Genomic DNA, 23725 nt, shown 5'->3' with positions numbered 1-23725 from the left:
TATACACTTTGGTGTCTCAATAGTAAAAATATATTATATATAATATATATTATATGAAATATATAAAAATATTCTTTATAAATTATTATCAGACATAAAAATACCACAACATTGAATTTTATTAAAAATTAAAATGGTTGTTTTCTCTTATCCTTAGACTTGAAATGAAATGCAGATTTACCTGATTTAATCTATTTTTTGTTATAGATTTTTTTGTGAACAATTAATCTCAGCATGTTTCATTAAAAAAAAATGTATTGACCTCATATTGACAGACCAAAAAATTAAAATAAATTGTATCTACTTTTAAGTGAATATCAAACATCATTTTAGAATTAAAAAAAAAAAAATATATATATATATATATATATATATATATATATGTAATGTTGACGTTTTATTTATACTTTGTTGTCTCATGTTAAAGGGGTGGTTGACTATTGCTTAATAAAAATGTCAATAAATATGTAAAATAAACAGTATCTATTTTTAAATGAATATTAAACAATTTTAGAATTTAAAAAAAAAAAAAAAAAGTTTCTTCAAATTTAGGCACAAAAACTGCAAAAAGCTCTTAAAATATTTATTTTGACCATTTTGACAATGGTCCTGTTTTGTGTCCTATTAGTAGAAAGTGCCTACTGCTCCAGAGCTCACAGCTCACATAAAGCACAAACATATTCATATTCATTTTAGCTAAATGGTATCCAATATATGTGACTTACTGGACTGTCTATTGTAATAGAAATACTGTTGTACTTGTGGTAGTGTTTATTTCATTAAAAACTCACAGTGAGGTTTGCCAGCGACATAAAGCCCATCAGGTTGTTCCACACACGGCTGATGTCTTTAAGCAGCTCCTGTAGTTTCTCCGAACAAACAGCTGTGGCTTTGATTCCCAGCTCTACACGCTTGGTCACACGATACACCTCCACCACACCTAGAAACAATATACACAAAAACCCATTTCAAAAACATAAATGCAATTCAGTGCAATGCAAAACCAAGAGACGACAATGAATATCAAGAGATACAATGATAATAACGGTTGTGATTGTTATGGCATGGGAAAAGTTAAAGGCATCACAGTTGCCAACTCATAATGCGAAAATGAAAAGATGTCCCCTTTTTCAGATTTTTTTTTAAACATTGTTGTGCTTCACACAATATCTACCAGGTGATGCAAGGAACAAAAATTTACATATAATGTACTCACCCCATTGTCATCCAAGATGTTCATGTCTTTCTTTCTTCAGTCGTAAAGAAATTGTGTTTTTTTGAGGAAAACATTTCAGGAATTTTCTCTATATAGTGGACTTCAATGGTGCCCCGAGTTTGAACTTCCAAAATGCAGTTTAAATGCAGCTTCAAAGTGCTCTAAATGATCCCAGTCGAGGAATAAGGGTCTTATCTAGCAAAACAATCAGTCATTAGAGGTCAATACATTTTTGAAGTTGGAGGAGAAAATGAGATGGGAGTTTTTTCACCTACCCTAACTGTATTGACCTGAATTACACAGAGTACACATGTGCATCACAGAGCTAGACAAGATGAGCATTTGAGGTTAAAAAGTATATACATTTTTATTTTATTTTTTTTAGAAAATGATTGTTTCGCTAGATAAGACCCTTCTTCCTTGGCTGGGATCATTTAGAGCTCTTTGAAGCCGTATTTAAACTGCATTTTGGAAGTTCAAACTCGGGGCACCATTGAAGTCCACTATATAGAGAAAATTCCTGAAATGTTTTCCTCAAAAAACATAATTTCTTTACGACTGAAAAAAGACATGAACATCTTGGATGACAACGGGGTGAGTACATTATTTGTAAATTTTTGCTCTGGAAGTGAACTACTCCTTTAAACAACACAGCCAGATCAGATTGCTTTTGATGAGAAATTGTTTTCTGATCATGTCTGATAGTTTAAAACATAAAAATAGCCTATTTATATTAGAATATCACTTTAAAATATAATTCACACAAATATGTAGTAAAAAGAACCCTTTTACGTTTTCATTATTGTTTCACGCAGGCATTGGCAATATGTAGGCTACTTTATACAGTCATGGCCAAAAATATCGGCAACCTTGCAATTCTGTCAGAAAATGCAACACTTCTCTCAGAAAATTCCAATTGCAACTGTTTTGGTATTCACATGCTTATTGTTTTTATTTTGCACAGCAACAACACAAAAAAACAGAGAAGAAAAGTCAAACTTGATAAAATTTCATACAGAACTCAAAAATGGACTGGACAAAATTATTGGCACCTTGTCAAAATTGTAAGAAATAACTGATGTTCAAGCATGTGATGCTCCTGTAATTTGTATTTAGACACCTGTGGCAAGTAACAGGTGTGGGCAATATAGTAATCACACTTGCAACCAGTTAAAATGGAGAAAAGTTGACCCAACCTTTGTGTTGTGTCACACTGAGCATGGAGAAAAGAAAGAAGTGTAAAGAGTTGTCTGTGGATTTGAGAGAAAGAAATTGTGGAAAAACATGGACAATCTCAAGGCTACAAGTCCATCTCCAGAGATCTTAATGTTCCTATGTCCACTTATCAAGAGGTTTACAGCCCATGGCACTGTAGCTAACCTCCCTGGACGTGGACGGAAGAGCAAAATTAATTTTAAAAATTACAACAAAGGATTGTTCGAATGGTGGATAAAGAACCCTGATTAACTTCAAAACAAATTCAAGCTGATCTGCAGACAAAGGGTACAACAGTGTCAACTCGCACTATCCGTCGCCATCTGAATGGAAAGGGACGCTACGGTAGGAGACCACTGCATAAAAAAGCAAGACAGGAGTTTGTCAAAACTTATGTGACAAAACCACAGTCCTTCTGGGAGAGCATACTGTGGACAGATGAGACAAAAGTAGAGCTTTTCGGTAAAGGACATCATGGCACCGTTTACAGAAAAAGAAATGAGGCCTTCAAAGAAAATAACACAGTCCCAACAGTCAAACATGGTGAAGGTTCAAAGATGTTTTGGGGTTGCTTTGCTGCTTCTGGCACTGGATGCCTTGACTGTGTAAACAGTATCATGAAATCTGATGATTGCCAAAGAATTTCAGGGTGCAACATAGTGGCCAGTGTCAGAAAGCTGCGTCTCCACCAGAGGTCATGAGCCTTTCAGCAGGACAATGACTTGAAACACACTTCAAATAGCACTCAAAAATGGTTACAAACAAAGCGCTGGAGAGTTCTGAAATGAGTCCAGCAATAAGTCCACATCTGAATCCCATAGAACAGCTGTGGAGAGATCTCAAAACAGCAGGTGGGAGAAGGCATCCTTCAAATCTGAATGACCTGGAGCAGTTTGCAAAAGAAGAGTGGTCCAAAATTCCAGTAGAGAGGTGTAAGAAACTCATTCATGGTCACAGAAAGCGACTGTCAGTTATTTTTCCAAAGGGGGTACTACCAAATATTAAGTTAAGGGTGCCAATAATTTTGTCCAGTGCATTTTTGGGGTTCTGTGTGGAATTGTATCAGATTCTGCTTTTCTTCTCTCTTTTGTTGTGTTGTTCCAATGCAAACAAAAAAAATAAACATGTGAGTACCAAAACATTTGCAACTACAACAATTTTCTAAGAGAAGGGTGCAGATATTTTTGGCCATGACTGTATAGCTAGTCAAGTCAGCATGCTAATTTAATTAGTCTTACTAATATAAAGTTTTATATTTTGTTTTCGGTTCATTTAAATTCCACATATCAAGCTGCCTAATATACGAAAGTAGCTTTATGAATGATGTTTTAATATTATGTAAAGCAAAGTGCGCAATATTGTCCTTAGCTGTGTCCGCTAATTTACATGCTTTATCTCTTTTCATATGTGAAATTCATCATTTGGTGAATGTTGATTAAGTGTATGAGTCAGTTGTTGTGGAAACACTATTTCCAGTTTTCTCTTGGCATCATTACTATAGCAACCAAAGCATAAGTATTGCAGATATTGATATCACAGTGTGAACAAATAGATCAGTAAGGACACTGAGTTCTGAAGATCAGATCTGAAATTTAAACTGAATTTGTGTGCGAACAGAGCCTGTGTGTGCGTGTTGAGAGAACCAAACAGGAGAAACAATAACCCAGCGCTGGCGTTCTCAGCACTCCCCAGTGCTGAATGTCCTTTTACACTGAACCCATTAAAGCGGCCCAGAATAGTTGCTCTGTTCTGTAACACTAGCCTCCCCCGGTCAGACCCAGAATGCCCCACTCGGTTTTCAGTCACAATCGCTAGAGCCGGATCAAAGAGCTTTAACAGTTTATTTGTACGTAACAACAGTACCCCATGCTCCCCTCCCACCGGCATGAGCACGTACAGCTCATTAAAGCCGCCCTGTGTGGGAGAGAGAGTACAGAAATAGGAAGCAGATAACCAGAACACCTGGCCTGTCTGTTTGACTGAAGACGGCAGGGGCGCAGGAGGAGCAGGTATGAATGTGGATGAAGAGATTGTGGCTGATCTGTGCTCTGTTATGATGGGTAAAGCTGGTCTCTGACCAGTAAATAAAGTCTGAGTGCAGTCATAGTCTCACCAAGCAGGTACTCCATCCCCTGTGCTGACTGGATGACCTCTGTGCACACCGTGGAGCTGCTGATGCCATTAAGGGTGTTATTGGCAGTGTTGATGACCTGGAAGGGGAAGAAACAACACAGCTCTTATAATGAGTAACGTAACTGTTAAGTCAAAGATCTGGTTGCAGTAGTTCTTAAGTTAGCACATAACACTTTTATGGTGCTTTTGGTATCATGTGATCATGATACGACACTTCTAAGACTATCTATTGACTGATAGAGTGTATGTTTTTTTTTCACATTTTGTTACGTTGCAGCCTTATGTTTAACTAATTGTAAATTACTTTTTTCCCCACATCAATCTACACTCCATGTACCATAATGACAAAGCACAAAACAGGTTTGTAACAACTTTGCAAATTTATTCAAAATAAAAAACTGAAATTATTCCATTGCATAAGTATTCATACACTTTCTGGGACACTTGAAATTTAGCTCAGGAGCACTCATATAACTTGTAGATGTTATTACACTTCGAGTGGAGTTAAACTGTGGCAAATTCATTTGAATGAGTATGATTTGGAAAGGCACACACCCCTCAATAAAAAGTCTAACAGCTGAAAATGTGTATCAAAGCAAAAACCAGAGGTGCCTGTAGAGCTCAGAAACAGGCTTGCATCAAGGCACAGATCTGGGGAAGAGTTCAGAAAAAAATTCTGCTGCATTCAAGGTTCACAGAAGCATGTAGCCTCCATTATCTATAATGGAAGACCCTTGGAACAACTGGGACTCTTCCTAGAGCTGACCTCTTGGCCAGACTGAGCAATTTAAGGAGAAGGGCTTTGGCTAAGTTGCTCATATGTGCAGATGGGAGAAACTTACAGGAGGACAAGCATCACTGCAATACTCCACCAATCTGGTCTTTATGGAGGTGTGGCCAAATTTAATCTTCTTTTCAGTGAAGACACATGAAATCCCACTTGGAATTTGCAACAAAGCACCTAAAGAACTCTTAGATTGTGAGAAAGAAGATTCTCTGTTCTAATGAACCTCAATTCCAAGCATCATGTTTGAAGGAAACCAGTTGTGCTCATCACCTGCACAGTACCATCCCAAAAATAAAGTGTGCTGGTAGCAGCCTCATGCTGTGGGGCTGTTTTTCAGCAGCAGGGACTGAGGGACTCATCAGAGTAGAAGGAAAGCTCACAATATTAATGAAAACTCAGTCCAGAGCATTCAGAACTTTAGACTGGGCAGAAGGTTCACCTTCCAACAGGACAATGACCCTAAGCACACAGCAAGAGTGGCTTACAGACAACTCTGTAAATGTCCTTAAGTGTCCCAGCCACAGGCTTGGCATGAACGCAATTATATATTTCTGAAGAAACCCCATCGAAACTTGAGAGGTGAAGAGGTGAGGTGAAGAATGGCAGATAATTACCAAATGCAGAAGCTCATCGCATCATACCCAAAAAAGACTTGAGGCTGTAAAGGTGCTTCAACTAAGCACTGAGTAAAGGGTATGAATACTTATGCAATGTACTTATTTTTAATAAATTTGCAAAGTTGTCACAAACCTGTTTTTCGATTTGTCATTATGGTGTATGGAGTGTAGACTGATGTGGGAAAAAAGTAATTTAAAGCAGTTTAACATAAGGCTTCAAAAAAAAAAAAATGAAGGGGTATGAATACTTTTGCAAGACACTGTATACGTTACCTGCAGAGCGCTCTCCAAACACCTCTGCCATTCGTACGCGTATCGCTCACTCTCCTGCCAGCGTTTGAACGAGAGACAGTGGGAGAAAAAGAGCAAAAGATGAAACCAAATGAGAGCTTTGTTCACTGAGAAACCTCAGGCTGTATTCAACAAGGAGAACCTGTCTGTGTGCTCAAAGAGAACGCATGTACCAGTGAGAACAGAGATAGAGCGAGTGACTGACCTCCACCTCTCCTGTGAGGTCCTTGTACTTGTCGCGGATGATCGGCAGCGCAGGTTTTTCATTTAGGGTGTTGGACCGGTCTCTGAAGGGCTGCTCAGGGGCAGGAGAGGGGATGGACCGTACAATTTCTTTCTCTCCCAGACTGTGGCTACGCTTATGGGAACCTTTGCACAAATAAATGGGTCAATGATAAATGGGTGCGTCCATGATAGAGAAAATGAAGCATCTAGTTTGTGACAAGTTCTTAGATACATGCTCTTTATTTATTTATGGCAGATTTACATGGGTTTAAACATTTTTTATTTCATATTTTCAAAATAAGTTTAAATTAAATGATGGTAAAACATCCTGTAGAGTAACTACCAAGTAATAATTTTCCTTGAATACTTGTAAGAAAATAAAATACAAGTGTACATATCTTTATCAGTTTAAAAAATGTTTTTAAATATTATCTGAAGTAAAAAGCATTTTTAAAAATTTCATATTTTTATAGATATTAAAAAAATAAACCGTTTTCTGTAATTTAAATACTTTTTTTTTTTTTTAATAAAACTTGTTACATAAAACAGTTCGAGATAAAAAAAATTGAAAAAAGAAAAAGTAGAAATGTTGCCTTTGCAAGTTGGAAGTGCTAAATACTTTTTAAAACCTAATAAAGATGACAAAAGCACGTAGCAAAATTACTAAATAAAAAAAAAAGTAAAATGAAACTGAATATATAAAAATACAAGCTTATTCTAAATATTAATAAGTACTATAATAGCATATAAATATTATATAAATAATAAAAAAACAACAAAAAAGTGACATTTTAAAATATGAATTGATGTAAAACCTTGCCTTGCCACTTTCTGATATTAATTTCCTGTTTTATGTGGTTTGTTTCTGCATTCTGATTGCACCATGTGACTTTAAATTTCTTAAAGCAGTTTTCTTAATTTTTCTTTTCCTAAGAAATAATAATATTGTCAAACTAAAGCTCATGTTCGAGAATTTCATGTGTTTAATGAGTTTTTCTTCACTATGATAGGTTGTACATACGGAAGCCCGTTTCCGCTATTGAATGAAAAAAAGAGGTACTTGCGACGTTTTTTCCTAAAAATTATGATTTTTGAAGTTTGCATCTTGCGAGTTATAGAATTTGCAAGATACAAACTCACATTTGTGGAAAAAAGTCAGAATTGCAAGATACAAACTTGAATTTGTGAGAAAAAAGTCAATTGTGAGATACAAACTTGCATTTGAAAGAAAAAGTCAGAATTGTGAGATATACTCGCAATTGAAACAAAAAATTTTGACTTTCTTGCAGTTGTGAGTGTATATAAAGCAATTCTGAGAAACAAGTCAGAATTATGAGAACATGTCGCAAAAACATTTTTTTTATTATTTCTTGCAATTGTGAGTTTCTGTAATGCAATTCTGAGAAAAAGTCACAATTATGAGATAAAAAGTTGCAAAAACATTTATTTTATTTTTTATTCAGTGGTGGAAATGGGCTTCCATATGTACCAGACTGACACGTCTTAACAAAAATGAATAGGAATTTTAATTCAGAAACTTAAAAACATGCCTTTCACAGGAAGGTTTAGCTATTCACGTTACTGTATATACAAACTGTATTTTAAATACATCTGCTTATCTAAAGAAACTGAAAGGACAAACAATTTCACATCACAATCCAAAAACCATGTGGTGATGTGAGAAAGATGACGACACATCTTACCCCACTACTCTCTCTCTACATTTAACGTACAAGTTTAATTGTTGATCCTGCTGTATAATTAAAACTTTCCGAGGCACTCAAACTGTCGCCGCTAATCCACGTGGGGCCACAACACAAACCACAAACACCTAATTTGCAACAAATGATAATTATGTGCAAAAGAGCAGCATAGTAATGCAGGAATGCATTATTCATAAGACATCACACAGTCAAACTGGCACAAACACACACCATGCACACATAAGCAAGAAGATGGACAGCGCACAACAAACTCATGAGACGCAGCGACAGGTAATCGCACCCCCGCTGGGAAGCACATCAGTCTCTGCATGGTTTCAGGCGCTAATCCATTCCTGCACGAAGCCCACTCCTCAGATTAACCGTCTGATAGAAGGCCAGCAGAGAAGTAAACCCTCTTTTGTTTGAACAAATGAAATTTAGCGGTTGTGGGTGGGGATCAATAAGCAGCAAATAAGCTTTTATGTTATTGAGTAAGTGCTAATGCATTATGGGGAAGCGAGGATGAGAAGGCAAAGGGGGAAAGTGATGAGGGATTTGGGTGGCCGTGTTTATCTACTGGCGTTGCCGTGTGCTTCAGACGCCACTCTGCCATCTGTTGACTTTCAAAGAAAATGCAGTTGTGGATCCAATACACTCATTCAGTAGTGTGGATTATTTCATATTTGAGCACTGATCATTAAATAAATCCAACTAATTTATGTGCATATGCATAGATTTGTAGTAATGTAATTGAGCGGACAACACTGAACTTGTAAATCACTGTTAGTAAAAACGTTCATACATACTGTCTTAAAGGGATAGTTCACCCAAAAATTAAAATTACCTCATGATTTACTTATCATTAAGCCATCCTAGGTGTATATGACTTTCTTCTTTCAGACGAATACAATTGAAGTTATATTAAAAAATGTAGTGGCTTTTCCAGGTTTTATAATGGCAGTGAATGGGTGTTGAGATTTTGAAGTCCAATAAAATGCATCCATCCATCATAACGTTTTAAATATGGATAATTTTCTTACACAAATGCATTGATTTATTTCAGAAGGCCTTTATTAAAGGAGAAAATCCACTTCCAGAACAAAGATTCACATATAATGTACTCACCCCCTTGTCATTCAAGATGTTCATGTCTGTCTTTCTTCAGTCATAAAGAAATTATGTTTTCTGAGGGAAACATTTCTCTCAGATATCACACTGTGATATCAACTTCAGTTTGAACTTCCAAAATGTAGTTTAAGTGGGGCTTAAAATGATCCCAAATGTGGCTGTAAACAATCCCAGCCAAGGAAGAAGGGTCTTATCTAGCAAAACGATCGGCTATTTTCTTTAAAAAATACAATTTAAATACTTTTTAATCTCAAACGCTCATCTCGTCTTGCTCTGCCTGAACTGTTTTTTTCCGGTTCATGACAGTTAGGGTATATCGAAAAACTCCGATCTCATGTTCTCCCTCAACTTTAAAATCATCCTTGCTGTTTAGGCAGAGCAAGACAAGACTAGCATTTGAGATTAAAAAGTATTTAAATTGTATTATTTTTATGAAAATAACCAATCGTTTTGCCGGATAAGACCCTTCTTCCTTGGCTGGAATTGTTTACAACCGCATTTGGGATCGTTTGAAGCCACATTTTAACCGCATTTTTGAAGTTTCAACTCAGGGCACCATAGAAGTCCACTATATGGAGAAAAATCCTGAAACGTTTTGCTTAAAAAACACAATTTCTTCACAACTGAAGAAAGGAAGACATGAACATCTTGGATGACAAGGGGGTGAGTCCATTATCTGTAAATTTTTGTTCTAGAAATGGACTTCTCCTTTGACTCCCATAGCCATGTGAAGCATTTTTATGATGGATGGAGGCACTTTATTGGACTTCAAAATCTCAGCCATTCACTGCCATTATAAAGCTTGGAAGAGCCAGGACATTTTTTAATACAACTCCCATTGTATTTGTCTAAAAGAATAAAGTCATATAAACCTAGGATGGCTTGAGAATCTAAACATTAAATGATCGCACTTACCTTGCACGGACAAGTCAAAGGTGGCGAGTTCGTTCTTGATCATCTCTTCACTGGATTTCACTTTGGCCTGCGTGCTGGCTTTCAAGAAGTCTGACTTGCCAAATTTGGGCTTGTCACCTTGGAAGGCTCCAAACTCATCCGTCAATTCACCCTGGTTGCCCTCTGCTTCTGTGGTTCCAGGAGGGGAGTCGGATTTCTCAGAAACCGTGCTGGCAAAGTCACCAAAGTCATCGTCGTCATCTTGACCGGCCTGCTCGACGGAGCCAAAGTCAGCAAAGGCTTCGAACCGGCTTTCGGTGGTGGAGCCACCATCTTCGATCGGGAAGGTGGTCACCTTTGCAACCGTGGTGTGGGTGATGTTCTCAGAGCTCCCGAAAGACGTCTCTTTCCTCTGGACGACAGCTGAAGATGGCAGTCCTCCCTGGAGCTTTTTACCTTGACCAGATGAGAGGTCTTCCTTGTCGGACCAGTCATAGCTGCCAAGACTGCTGACGGTGGATGTGCCAAAGGGGTCAAATTTCAAATCATCAGACTCTGTAATGACAACATGGGACATCCCATTCAAAAAAAAACTAAAAGTATTTATATAACACAGAATGGTGAGTTCAAATAATTTCTTGTGGAAATAAAAGACATGATGCTGTCAACAGATATTTAACTTGTTGAACCCTTCACTAATTTATAACAGAAGAGCTTACAATCTGTAAAACAATGTAAAAGCAACTGAGCCTCTCTAGTTACTCCTTTATGCATTAGGTACAAAAAAATCAATACACTAAACACATACACAAGACTGTGCTCTTTTTACTTAGATTTAGACATGGTTTAATAACCATAGACATGACCGGGTCATTTTTTCAATTAGTCTATTGTTCTATTATTAATGTTATGGCTCAGGATGGCTCAATCTGTCACTGTGTGTCTCAAGTGCTCCTCGTTCATGATAAATTATTCCTGATAACTTTCTATGATGAAGCCCTGGTTCATTAACTAGACATTTCTGGCACAAAGCCACTCTAATGATCCCTGAGCCCTTATCTACATCCAGAAGTCATTCTGATTCCGGGAGGAAACGCTCAACTTTTTATTGACTACCCTGGGATGACTGGCATCTGCATGTGTGGATTGATGAATGCTTTTCAGATTTGTTACTAGAAGTAGAACCTCATTTTGAAGTTCAAAATGACTATGTCATTCTGCACCTTTCATTTCTCTAAAATGAATCACTGTTTGACTGAAAATCACAACTGGGCTGTGACTCACCAAGAGATACAATTTTCTGCTTTTCAGTGTAGAGTGCTGACGTGCAATCATTCACACTCTCATACAATCAACCACAGTGACAGACTGATAAAAGAATGCAACGATGCATTGTGACGTGCTCTTTGAAGCTACTGTGTGAACTTACTTCAAATATATATATATATATATATACACAGTTGTATGCGAAAGCTATGGAACCCCTTGCAGAATCTGTGAAAATGTAAATAATTCTAAGAGATCATACAAAATGCATGTTATTTTTATTTACCACTGACCTGAGTAAGATATTTTACATAGAAGATGTTTACATATTGTCATATAAGAACCCTTGGTTCTTAATACTGTGTGTGGTTGCCTGGATGATCTACGACGTTTTTTTGTTTTGTGATGTTTGTTCATGAGTCCCTTGTTTGTTCTGAACAGTTAAACTGAGCACTGTTCTTTAGGTCCTGAAGACTCTTTAGTTTTCCAGCATCTTTTGCATATATGAACCCTTTCCAGCAGTGACTGTATGATTTTGAGATCCATCTTTTCACATTGACGACAACTGAGGGACTCAAACACAGCTATTAAAAAGGTTCAAACATTCACTGATGCTCCAGAAGGAGAAACAATGCATTAAGAGCTAGGGGGTGAAAACTTTTGAACAGGGTGAAGATGTCCAAAATTTTTCTTATTTTGCTGAACTGTCATTTTACTCCATTTAATACTGCCCTTCGGAAGCAACAGAAGATACTTGCATGTTTCTCGGAAGACAGATTAAGTACAATTTACCTTGATCTACAAATTCAAAAAGTTTTCACCCCCAGCTCTTAATGCACCGTGTTTCCTTCTGGCGCATTAGTAAATGTTTGAATGTTTTTTTAATAGTTGTGTTTGAGTCCCTCAGTTGTGCTCAGTGTGAAAAGAAGGATCTCAAATTATACAGTCACTGCTGGAAAGGGTTCAAATATGCAAAAGATGCTGGAAAACTGAAGAATCTGCAGGTCCTGGAGGACTTTTTTGAAGAACAGTGCTCAGTTTAACTGTTCAGAACAAAGAAGGGACTCATGATCAACCATGAAAAAACAAAAAAACAGTCCAGGTAACCACACAGTATTAAGAATCACGGGTTCCCAAACTTTTAAAGGAGGCTATTTTAATAATTTCAGCTATTTTTGCTCTTGTGGACTACATGTAAACATCTTTTATGTAAAATATCTTACAGGACAGAACAAAATAAAAATAAATCTCTCTTATTTTGTTAAAATTATTCATTTTCACAGGTTCTGCAGAGGGTTCCCAAACTTTCCCATGCAACTGTATATATAAATGAGGAAGTTTATTCATTTAGAGGCCATGTTAATAAATTACGGTCTGACTTTTTTTTTTTTTTTTTTTTTTAAGTGTTTAAGTGTTTAAGTGCTATATTTGGGCCCCTGTTGAATCTACCAACCAAAAAAAGGTGAACAAGGACAACCCAGCAACTTTGTTTTGGTAAGCCTTTCGCATGATTTCTTTCCCAGGTGTTTACCTTTACAGACACAACTGACTGTTTTTGTAACATGTGTTTTTAACATAAACTTGTGTGTATTTGACAGTTTAAGCACAATAAGACATGAAAGAGAACTTTGTTTAGTACTCACATGGTGTGTGACAGTCGCTTTCTGTGTGTGCTTAGAAAACCCTATATCAAAAGTTAAACTAACATGGCTTTAAAATGTATGATTTAAGTGCTATAGACATGATAATCCAAACCAAACAGATGTTTTTAGCAGAGTATTTAAGGTACGAGCTGTAAAGGCAGCTCTATTCTACAAAAGGGGGGGGGGGAGCAGCAGCTCATTTCCATTTTAAAAAACATGCACGAAAACAGTGTGTTTCTGCTTTCACTCAGAATAGCCATTTTCACATTACATAATAAATATTTTGAGCTGAAATTTCAGACACATTCTGGGGACACCTGAGACTTATATTACATCTTGTAAAAAGGAGCATGATAGGTAGCCTTTAAAAATAAATATGATTAATTCACATATGCATGAAAACACCTACTTCCCTCGGTTGAGTGGGGCACGACTGTTCACACAATCTATCAATTTGTGAAATTGACAAGGACCCGGTGCAGTGTGATAATTCTGATGACTAAATCTGCTTTGGGTGGCAAGATTGAAGGATGGAGAGAGAAATCAAGACGGCACGCATGTCTGCTGTACCATTATTCATATTTATTACGACAACATTGGCAGAGGGAGAAAGAGAGAGAGAGGTCACAAAATTCCATGAAAGATCTTGTTACAATAGTCTTGCCAAACTAACAATTAAAAAGTGTTTTTTTTTCTTTTTTGCATTTTAAGAATACAAGGGCATGCAAAGTCAGAAAAAGCAGAAGTGTGAAGAAAAAAACAGGACAGAAAATCTCAAATCCAGATGCAGAACCCAGCATTGAGAAGGCACATTCACAGATTAAGATTAGATTAGATTAGTTCTCATTGGTCAAAGACACACTGTAGTCAGACTATAAAAGGAAAAAGCAATGAGAAATAAGGGAAAGTGATACAGAACATTTAAGCAAAGATCAAGGTGATGCTAATATTGGTTTTATGCAGCTTATTAAAACCCTTTGAGAACCTGGAGCGACTTGTTCAACATATTAGCATCCAAACATCAAACTAGGGCTGCACAATTAATCAAAAAAAAAAATATATATATATATATATATATTTTGGGTCTACTACTACTGAATATTGTAACCAATCATGTGCAGATGAATGAAAATTTATGAACTAAATTTTATCAATTTAAAGTAAAATAAATAAATACATTTTTTACATTACATGCAGTTTCCCCACATAAAACAGTTACTTTTATTAAATTCTACCAATGAAAATTAATAATTGCAATCTCAAGGTAAATGATTGACGGTGATTTTTGCCATAATTGTGCAGCCTACTTCAACCCAAAAACTAATTTTAAACTGACCAGGTGCTCAAAGGGTTAAAAGAAACCAGAGATCTATCCTAGAGCATTTATTGGTTTGAGTGACAGGTAAAGAACGACAAAAAGAGACAGTACCCTTTTTCTCTCACCATCCTGTGCATCTCGGTTGGAGCTATTTTTGACCCACATAAGTCAAAAAGGTAACAATTTCATATCACGGCAAGCAGTATTTTGTTCATAAATACAAATAATACGCTTTCTGGCATAAATGCGTCAACACAATCAGCAGTACTAATCAAGTCTATCTATATTCAAAATAAATAAGAGTTTATTTTCCTGTAATAAAAATACACTATTAAATTTGCATGTATACATTTCCATTCTTGATAAAAACAACCTATTTTGTACGTATGCCAGAAACATGGACTAATCCTACTAATTGTTTACTGCGTGTAAATACTTGTCAATTTCACAAATTGAAGGCTTGCGCGTACTGGAGCATAGAAAAGTTAGAAAGAGTTCCTCCTTCAGTGTGGTCTACGAGAGCAGACGTACAGCAACAAACCTGACATAAAGTCACCTTCTCGTGGACTGACCACAAGAAAAAAGATGGGCTGGAAAAAAGATACTCTAGGGTGGTTAGCTACACATCCAGGGGTGTAGTGCAAGTGTTAGGAAACCCAACACTCTCAACCTGCTACAGTATTTATGCTTGGGCATTAGAGGTGTCCAGTAACTCAACTAGAAGCATTTGTATGCGATGTAACTAGAACAGTGTTTGACAAGGTTTAGGAAATGTTAGTATTTACTGAAGTTACTATGGAAAGAATGTAAAAGGATTCTCACAGACCCCAATCAGAGTGGATGCCAAGTTTAGCAATGACGTAAATGAAAATGAGACTGCGAGGGACAGAAGTAGAGTTCATTTAATGTGTTGTACTCATATGTGGTTGCTATGAAAGTCCGTTTCCACCACTGAATAAAAAAAAGAAAAAGGTAATTGTGACATTGTTTTTTTTTTTTTGTTTGTTTTTTTGCAGTTGCATGTTTACATCTCGCAATTCTGACTTTTTTCCACCCTCAGAATTCCACAATATAAACTCACAATTTTGAGAAATTAAGTCAAAATTGTGAGAAATAAATTCTGTCACAGTTCTGAGAAAAAGAGTCAAAATTGCAAGATAACTCAGAAAACTTTATATCTCACAATTCTACCTTTATAACACACAATTGGAAGTTGTTAAACTCAGAATTGCGAGAAAAAAGTCAGAATTGTGACAAAAAATTCAGAATTGCGAGTTCTAAACTGAATTGTGAGGAAAAAGTCAGAATTGCAAGATAAAAACTGAATTGTGAGAAAAGTCAGAATTGGGAGATATAAACTCAATTGCGAGAAAAAGTCAGAATTGCGAGAAAAGTCAGAATTGCAAGATATAAACTCAGAATTGAGAGAAAAAAGACAGAACTGCGAGAAAAAAAGACAATTGCGAGATATAAACTCAGATTTGAGAGAGAAAAGGTCAAAATTGCAAGAAAAAAGTCAGAATTGGGAGATATAAACTCAATTGCGAGAAAAAAGTCAGAACTGCAAGATATAAACTGAATTACAAGAAAAAAGTCTGAATTGCAACATATAAACTCGGAATTGCGAGAAAAAAGTTGTGGGACAAAAGACAGAGTTGTGGGAAAATAAATCAGAATTGCAAGATAAACTCAGAATTGCAAAAGAATTCAGAATTGTGAGAAAAAGTCAGAATTGCAAGAAAAAAGTCAGAATAGTGAGATATAAACTCGGAATTACGAGATACAAAACTCACAATTCTGACTTTTTCCTCACAACTGTGAGTTTATATCCCGCTATTCTGGCTTTGTAACTCGCAATTATGAGTTTATATCACACAATTCAGAGAAAAAAAAAACAGAATTGCGAGTTTGTATTGCGCAGTTCTAAGAAAAAAAAGGCAGAATTGCAAGATAAACTCAGAATTGTGGAAAAAATTAAGAATTGCAAGAAAAAAATAAGAATAGTGGGATATAAACTCAGAACTGCAAAAAAAAAAAGTCAGAATTGTGATATAAATTCAGAATTACGAGATACAAACTTGCATTTGTGAGAAAACTCGTAATTCTGATATTTTTCTCGCAACTGTGCATTCATATCCTGCTTTATATCACACAATACTGAGACAAAAAATCAGAATTGCAAGTTTGTATGGTGCAATTCTCAGGACAAAAAGTCAGAATGGTGAGATGTAAACTCACAATTACCTTTTTTTATATTCAGTGGCAGAAATGGGCTTCCATAAGTTGCTGAACTTTCAGTGAACGAGAGTGAAAACCGGAGAGGACCAACATGTCTTAAAATATGGGTTGTGAAAATTTGAATGAATGCACCAATATTATAATTCTATTTGATATGATGCTGCTGATCATTATTTTCATGCTTCATGACGCAATAGCGTCAAAAATGATTATTAGCAAATAATAAAATCATATATTATTTTTCCTAAAAAAAAAATTGAAAAATTAAAAACTACAATCATTTGTTTTAAATATCATAAGTTAATTTCTGTCTCACAAAATTATAATGTACAGAATGAGAATTCATTTTTATTTTGAGATTTGTTAAAGACTTCACAGTGGTGCTAAAGTTAATATTTTGAAAAGACGAACTTTAAAGTAAGAGTTTAAACAAAAATGAAAGTTCTGTCATCATTTACTCACCCTCAAGTAGTAACACAACATATAGATCAAACTACTTCCATCCCTCACAACCTTGTTTCATTCACGTCAAACTAAACATGACATCTACTCTGGCTAAAGTATATTACCGCATTCATTTCATTTAACTATTAAATCTGCAGCCATTTTAGTTGTTTTCACGTAAGATTACAACAGTCAATACTGAGAAGTCGAATCGTTACACATTTTTCACTACTAAAACCATACATAAATGTCAAGTCGGACATTTAATCAAATGGTTGTCACTAGTCAAAACGAGTGACTACTAGTGAGAAACACAGCGGTAGCTACAAACAGTGGTGGTGTATATTATTTTCAGGTCTGGTTGTTAGCTCTGGTGAGACCACACAAGTGTATGGGAACTCTTCCTACTGCGCTTCTTCCAACGCCTACCAGTCTGTGCACACGAGGGCTGATATGATGCCTGACGCTGACTGAATGAAATACTGTGACTGTGTTCTCACCCTGATACATGATGAAGATGAATGATAAAGTGAACTCAAGCACACATTGATTCATGGGATGCTTTTCATGCAGAACAGATAACGTGAGAAGCAGAGAATGAGTGTAAATAAACAATGACTGACATTAGGAAAAGACAGTTGATTACAAACAGGCCAATCAAGAGCTCCTGGGAGTCACTGAGGCCTCCAAGGAGAAAATCTCACTAACTTGGCGCCCCAATGTGCTCTCCGATTTCTCAACGTGGACTGGTATCTGACGCCTGTAGTATGCAGCTCAAGTACAGGGCAGCCGGTTCATGCGTGTGTGATATGACTCGAGTTAAATAAGGTAGTGCTTTGTATTTTTTGCTCATGTATGCACTGAGGCACGGCATCGAGGATTCTCCATGCACATGCAACACGGATAACCATCACATGAACTGATGAACGGTTACATGCAAAACAAGTGTGTCCAGGACGATATTAACTACAACACCTGTTGGTTATATTAAGAGAGGCCATTGTATGACTTGATATGGAGGTGGAATTGTAGATCAGATCAAGGACAGAAATGTCAAGATCATTTACCATGCTTAGACAATACTAGTCGCCTGCATTGGATAAACAGCCAAGACTTCAGCGTCATTAGCATATTAATCTGGCTGTTTATATATTCCATCTGTAATTCCGATGAGCGCAAAATGGCTCAGAGTCAAAAATCTGAACGAATGTAAAGTCAGACGTGTACTGATGGCAGAATTAAATGAACATTGCCATTTTGAGCAAAAATATTTTGTCTTTCTCATAATCATCTAATTACAGATTTGAATATGAGCATTAAGTCAAATGTTATCATTATAAAGTTTGGCTTTGCACCAAAAAAATATTTTTGGTGCATACAAGGCAAATCAGTTCAATTGTCTGTTGTCTGAAATAATGAAATTAGATTTTTGTACAAACATTAGATGAAATCTAAGGCCCTATGAAATCCGTTTTATTTTTTCCCAAATTACATTTTATTTATTTATATTTTTAAATTCAGTTTTTTTTTTCGTTTAAATTTTCTGAATTCTGCTTATTTCCATTTAATTTCTTAAAAGTTTAACAAAAATCTCAGTTTTAATGGCCTACAAATTTTTTCCAGGTTTTTTTTAAATTCAGTTTTATTTTTACAAATTCTGTTTTCCATCTTAATTCCATTTTAATAGTTTTATTAAATTCTAAAAATCAAAAGCATCTCTAATTAACTGATTTTATTATTATTATTATTTTTTATCAGAAATACTGTGTTGTGCATTCACATTTTTTCTGGTAAATATACCTTAAAAATAATGTTTTAATATTAATTTTATTAGTATCATTACATTAAGTAATATATTTCCGTCACAGCTTCTTCAAGTTAAACCTAACTTATTTTGATGGGTTGCTGTGAAGATTTTTAAGTTTCTGTTTGTATATGATATGATAATAGTTTTTCTCACAAGAAATGGCTAAATGCTCATGAAGTGAGTCTCAGAGCAGTTCTAGAGATTGTTCGTGTCTTCATGTACTCGTATATTGAGGTGGCAAAGGCTTCAGAATTCATAATTGATTGCAGGATTCATAATTAAATCGTATTTCTGCGGCTTAATATTCACAGGCACACGTTTTGATTTAAGAGTACTGAACTGTTTTGATTTATTCATCCAAAATTCAGAAAATTCTGTGACATGCTGCTTTATGCAGAAAATTCCATTTTTATGACTGGATTCCGTGATTCCATCCGCGTTTTCCGGAAATCATAGGGCCCTAGAAATCTGATTCAAATTTCTAGAAAATAAATTCAATCTAATTGGCAGGATCATATTTTAAACTTTTAGGAATTTGGGTGTCAAATTCAATTCAAATGTCAATTAAGTCTACAGCTGTGTCCGAATCAATTTTGTTTAAATCATTTTTTATTTATACTTTTTTTAATGTGTATTTTTTATATTTAGCTTCACTTTTATATTTATTTCCCCACATAACAAACAACAGTATGTGGCTATGTACTAGCAAACAGTATGGTTTCAGACACAGCACACAATACGCACAAATGTATAAAACATGAATGTATTCAAACTCATGTTTTATGCATTACCATAATGCCTTTGTGTTGAGTTCATTGAGTATGTCCTAATGCAAAGACTGGACATGAGAAGCCAAATTTGAAACTTCCGGTCCAAACTTCTTCTCTTTCCACCTTACTGTTCAAGCTATTTTCTTGGCACTATGAGTCATTACTACGGCAAGTAGATATATGATGTAGATATTATAATGGCAACTGAACAAATTGATCTGATTTTATCAGTTGCAAAATGTCAGTGCGGACAGTCAGTCCTGAAAATCAGAGAAATTAATCAGTGCAGCGTGAAGAGCTTTTGTGCATTCCACCATTAATACGTTTCAGATATACTGACATAACAATCAAAGCAAGGGAAACAGGATAACCAATGGCGTCAATGACAACATGAACAGATGGACGGCAGGAGAGAAAACCAAGTCACGAGCTATTAGAATTGAATACTGCATATAAATGTGCTTTCGTAACTGCCTGATTACCTGGTAACACTAGGATTTCATAATACCAGTTATTGTGCTGTTAGCGATAATACTAGTGTCATGAGATTCAAATTCACAAGCACAAGTTTTGACTGGTAAAAAATTAATAATACATAAGCTAAATAAATAAATAAATAGAAACAACAATAAATACTGTAGGTTTACAGCTGTGCATGACTCAACTGGAAATTGAATGGGAATGACTGCATATGATATGAAGTGCAGCAAGTTTTTGATATGTAACTATAACTCAGCCACACTGAACACACACAGTGCTCCAACTGGGCGTCTGACAGGGTGGTTGTTCAGCCTTTGAGAGGCCTGAGTGGTCTGAGCATGTGTGAAAGAGAAAAACTGGCGATAGATTGGGTCAGACTTCACCAGAGCAAGCGTACTAATTCCTCACCTGCAGCTGGGGGTTGATGGAGCGACAAACCAGGGAGATCTAGGGAGCTATCAGACATCACATGCTTCAGGTCTCCACCCATGTCCGACAACTTCATGTCTAGCTGTACTGAGAGCGCATCCTCCGAGTCCTCCTTCCCCACGCTGCTGCCCCCAATGGACGGGAGGTCCAGGGACTTCACGGAGGCAGAGTCCTCTTTGGCCTGCTTGAAGGCGGCCACTTTGTCCACCAGGCTCTTGTCGGACGCACCCAGCGCCGTACAGAATTTGGAGGACTGGAAATCCGCAAAGTCGTCATTGTCGCTCTTGAGCGACGAGAAGGAGCCTCCGCCGCTTTCTTTGTTATCGTCGTAGGCCAGGCCACCTTCTAGGGAAAGCTGCTTAAAGACGTCGTATTTATCAGCACTGATTTGCTGCCTCTGCTGGGACGTCTCCGGCTGGCTCTCACCGCCACCGTCTCCAGAGCTGGTCTCGCTTCTCTGATCTCTCGAGCTCCCGAACGCCATGAAGTCAGCAAAGTCGTCCTGAACCGTCGTCCCAGTTGCTCTCCCTACCGTAGAGGTGGCGGGAGCTACTTCGGAGGACGCTGAGGAGCCAAAAAGAGCAAAATCGCCAAAGTCATCACCCCCCATGCTGGGAGGTTTCGCGACTGAGGGCAATACCAGGGATGGCGGCGCTGAAGGGAACAGATTGAGTTTGGAGTCAGCAGTGGAAGTGGGAGCAGGAGGAGCCATTGTTGTGAAGAGGTCCAGGTCTGCCATATTGAGAGGATTTCTAGGTTGAGCCAGAGAGGCTGGCTGAGAATGGGACAGGGATTGAGAAGAAGTGAAAGGAGGAGGAAAAGTTGGCTGGAACTTGGCCTGGTCTGGTGGGTCTAGTGGAGAAACGGTGTCGGCTGTTTTAAAGTCTGTGAAGCCATCGTCGGCACTGACAGACTTGAAATCAGCAAATCCCTCCCCTGTGGAAAAACGAGAAGAAAACAATTGAAGGGCATGGCGAACCGCATTTCACACCAAAACAACAAAGGACAGAGAGCTGGCACGGCACAATGCAGAGTTTGCCTACAAGTTGCCCAGAGCTCCATTTCATGGGCCTAAAAAGAGAAAAACGGATTAGAAATGCTTTAACGCGAGCTGCGTTCGACTGCTGAATTGAAATACAAAGACAGCACAATGAAACTTTAGACTTTTACTGTGAAGACAGCAATTAACCTGACACAGAACATAGCAAATTTACCAGAATATTTCAGTTTTAGCGCACAATCACACACTCAGGTTTAACCACAATCAATCCGTTCTCATTTCACTTGTAGTGAAGCGACAAGTGGTGGGCCAATGAATCTGACAATTTTTGCCCATTTTGAGACTGGCTCACTTGGCCAATGAAGTTAGTTTTGTCCTGTGTTACTTACAAAATCTGGTGGTATGGCACTATACATTGTTCTGATATGAAGTATTTATAGACAGTAGGGCTGTCAACTAAAGATTAATCTGATGAAATGGCGCATGTCGCGTTCCAAGATGAACGTTATAATAAACCCAAACTCACAACAACATGCAGATGCAGTTTGAGATGCTCTACACATGTAAAAGATAATTTGTGAAGCAGCATTTACTGTGAACGGAGCCGCTCTGACACGCATGTACGTGTAAATAATTAAAAAGCAAATATTAAACCTGCATCGCATGTTTATTTAATTGAATCGTTGCATTTGTGATTCTTAATTGCCCTATGTTTTTTAAATGGGTTTAATATGTGAAATGCGCAACAGTGCGTGCAAAATGCAATCTAGGGGGTTTTTTTTTTTTTTGTTTTTGTTTTTTTTACACAAAATCGAATACTCGAATAGAATCAAGGAATTGTTGCAGCCCTAATAGCCAATCTCTTAATGTAGATAATGTAGATGTGCTATAAATGTTACTTTGTTTGAAATAAATTTTAAGTCAGATATGTACTAAATCATGGAATAAATATTAAATTAAATAAGTATTAAATATTACGTAAAGTAAATGTTAACATAATTTTACATCCCTAATTCCATTTTGCCATGACTAAATTACATTACATCATAAATGTTAGCCATATATATTTCATTAGCCAATGTGCCCTCTCAATATAGGCCAATAAAAACCCATTTTGATCAACCACTAGAAGTGAATGGCACACAGATGATAAACTTTTTTTCCATTTCAGCTACAGGCTGCATAAGGAATCAAAGGTAGAGAGAACAGAACAGAACTACAGGAGTTCCGGAGAAAAGATCACTGCAACCATTAACTTACTGGCTCTCTCAGAGCTGTCCCCACTGGATTCTGCTCTAGTGAGACAGGGACATGCACACATGCCTACATCAGTGTATGCATCCCTTTATCAAACTATAGGCTGGTGCAACTGTATTAAAATGCAATTTTTTAAAAGCAGATCTGTATTGTGTACTTGATGTGTTCATGCTGCGTCAGACATGCATCTGCTTACCAACTGGTTTTCTGTCTGAAGGCTGCTCGAGCTCTCGGAAAACACTGTATTTGTCCCCTGAATCTGGAACAAAACACAGTAAACAATGCCTGTGTGTTAAAGCAGAAAAGTGTGCTTTTTCACTAGACTATAACAATGATAGCAGGAGCTGCAGGAAGGTGATAAATAGCAAGATAAATGTATGCAAAACATATCTGCGGGCCACACAGTCTTATCTCAAATACAGTTAGACGGGAGAATCCGTCTTTAAAGTTAAACTGATATGACAGCAGTCTTCCGAGAGATCTGCCTTCCTCAACAGGCTAATGAGGTGTATAGAGCTGAACGAGTATGTGCGTGTGTGTGTGTGTTTCACCTGAGACCGGAGGTGTGGGTTCTGCAGGCTGCTCCACTGACAACTGTTTAAACACTGCGTATTTATCAGAGGAGGAGGAGGATGAAGACCCTGACACTGGAGTCAGCATGGCAGGAACACTGCATGAAGCAGACAAAACATATATAGTCAGTCCAAACAGATCAAAGTGCTTTACAAGATTTACAAAGAGAGTTTTACAAGTCAAAACATTATATTTACTTTTGAGATGTTTGTTTTTGTTCTTTGATGCTCCCAAATACAGACTAAACACATAAAGCCTGAGGCACAATCCTAATTTGCATACTATCCCTGT

At 36.9% G+C, this 23725-nt stretch overlaps 1 protein-coding gene across 7 annotated transcripts in view; it reads right to left on the bottom strand.

Annotated features, from left to right (window-relative positions):
• The window catches only part of synrg (synergin, gamma), a 62555-nt gene that overhangs the window by 17582 nt on the left and 21248 nt on the right, over positions 1-23725 (bottom strand). For all 7 annotated transcript variants that reach the window (XM_051128877.1, XM_051128878.1, XM_051128879.1 and 4 more), the window contains 8 exons: positions 23413-23531; positions 23058-23120; positions 20584-21540; positions 10231-10764; positions 6465-6628; positions 6242-6295; positions 4545-4641; positions 792-940 (listed from right to left, as the gene is read on the bottom strand). In XM_051128877.1, coding sequence (XP_050984834.1) covers positions 792-940; positions 4545-4641; positions 6242-6295; positions 6465-6628; positions 10231-10764; positions 20584-21540; positions 23058-23120; positions 23413-23531 — 2137 coding nt within the window. The remainder of the gene's footprint in view (positions 1-791; positions 941-4544; positions 4642-6241; positions 6296-6464; positions 6629-10230; positions 10765-20583; positions 21541-23057; positions 23121-23412; positions 23532-23725) is intronic.

The sequence above is a fragment of the Labeo rohita genome, chromosome 15 (assembly GCF_022985175.1).
Source record: "Labeo rohita strain BAU-BD-2019 chromosome 15, IGBB_LRoh.1.0, whole genome shotgun sequence".
In the NCBI taxonomy this organism is placed as follows: domain Eukaryota; kingdom Metazoa; phylum Chordata; class Actinopteri; order Cypriniformes; family Cyprinidae; genus Labeo; species Labeo rohita.
Note: the sequence above shows the minus strand (reverse complement) of the source record. Positions and strands in the feature narration are given on the sequence as shown.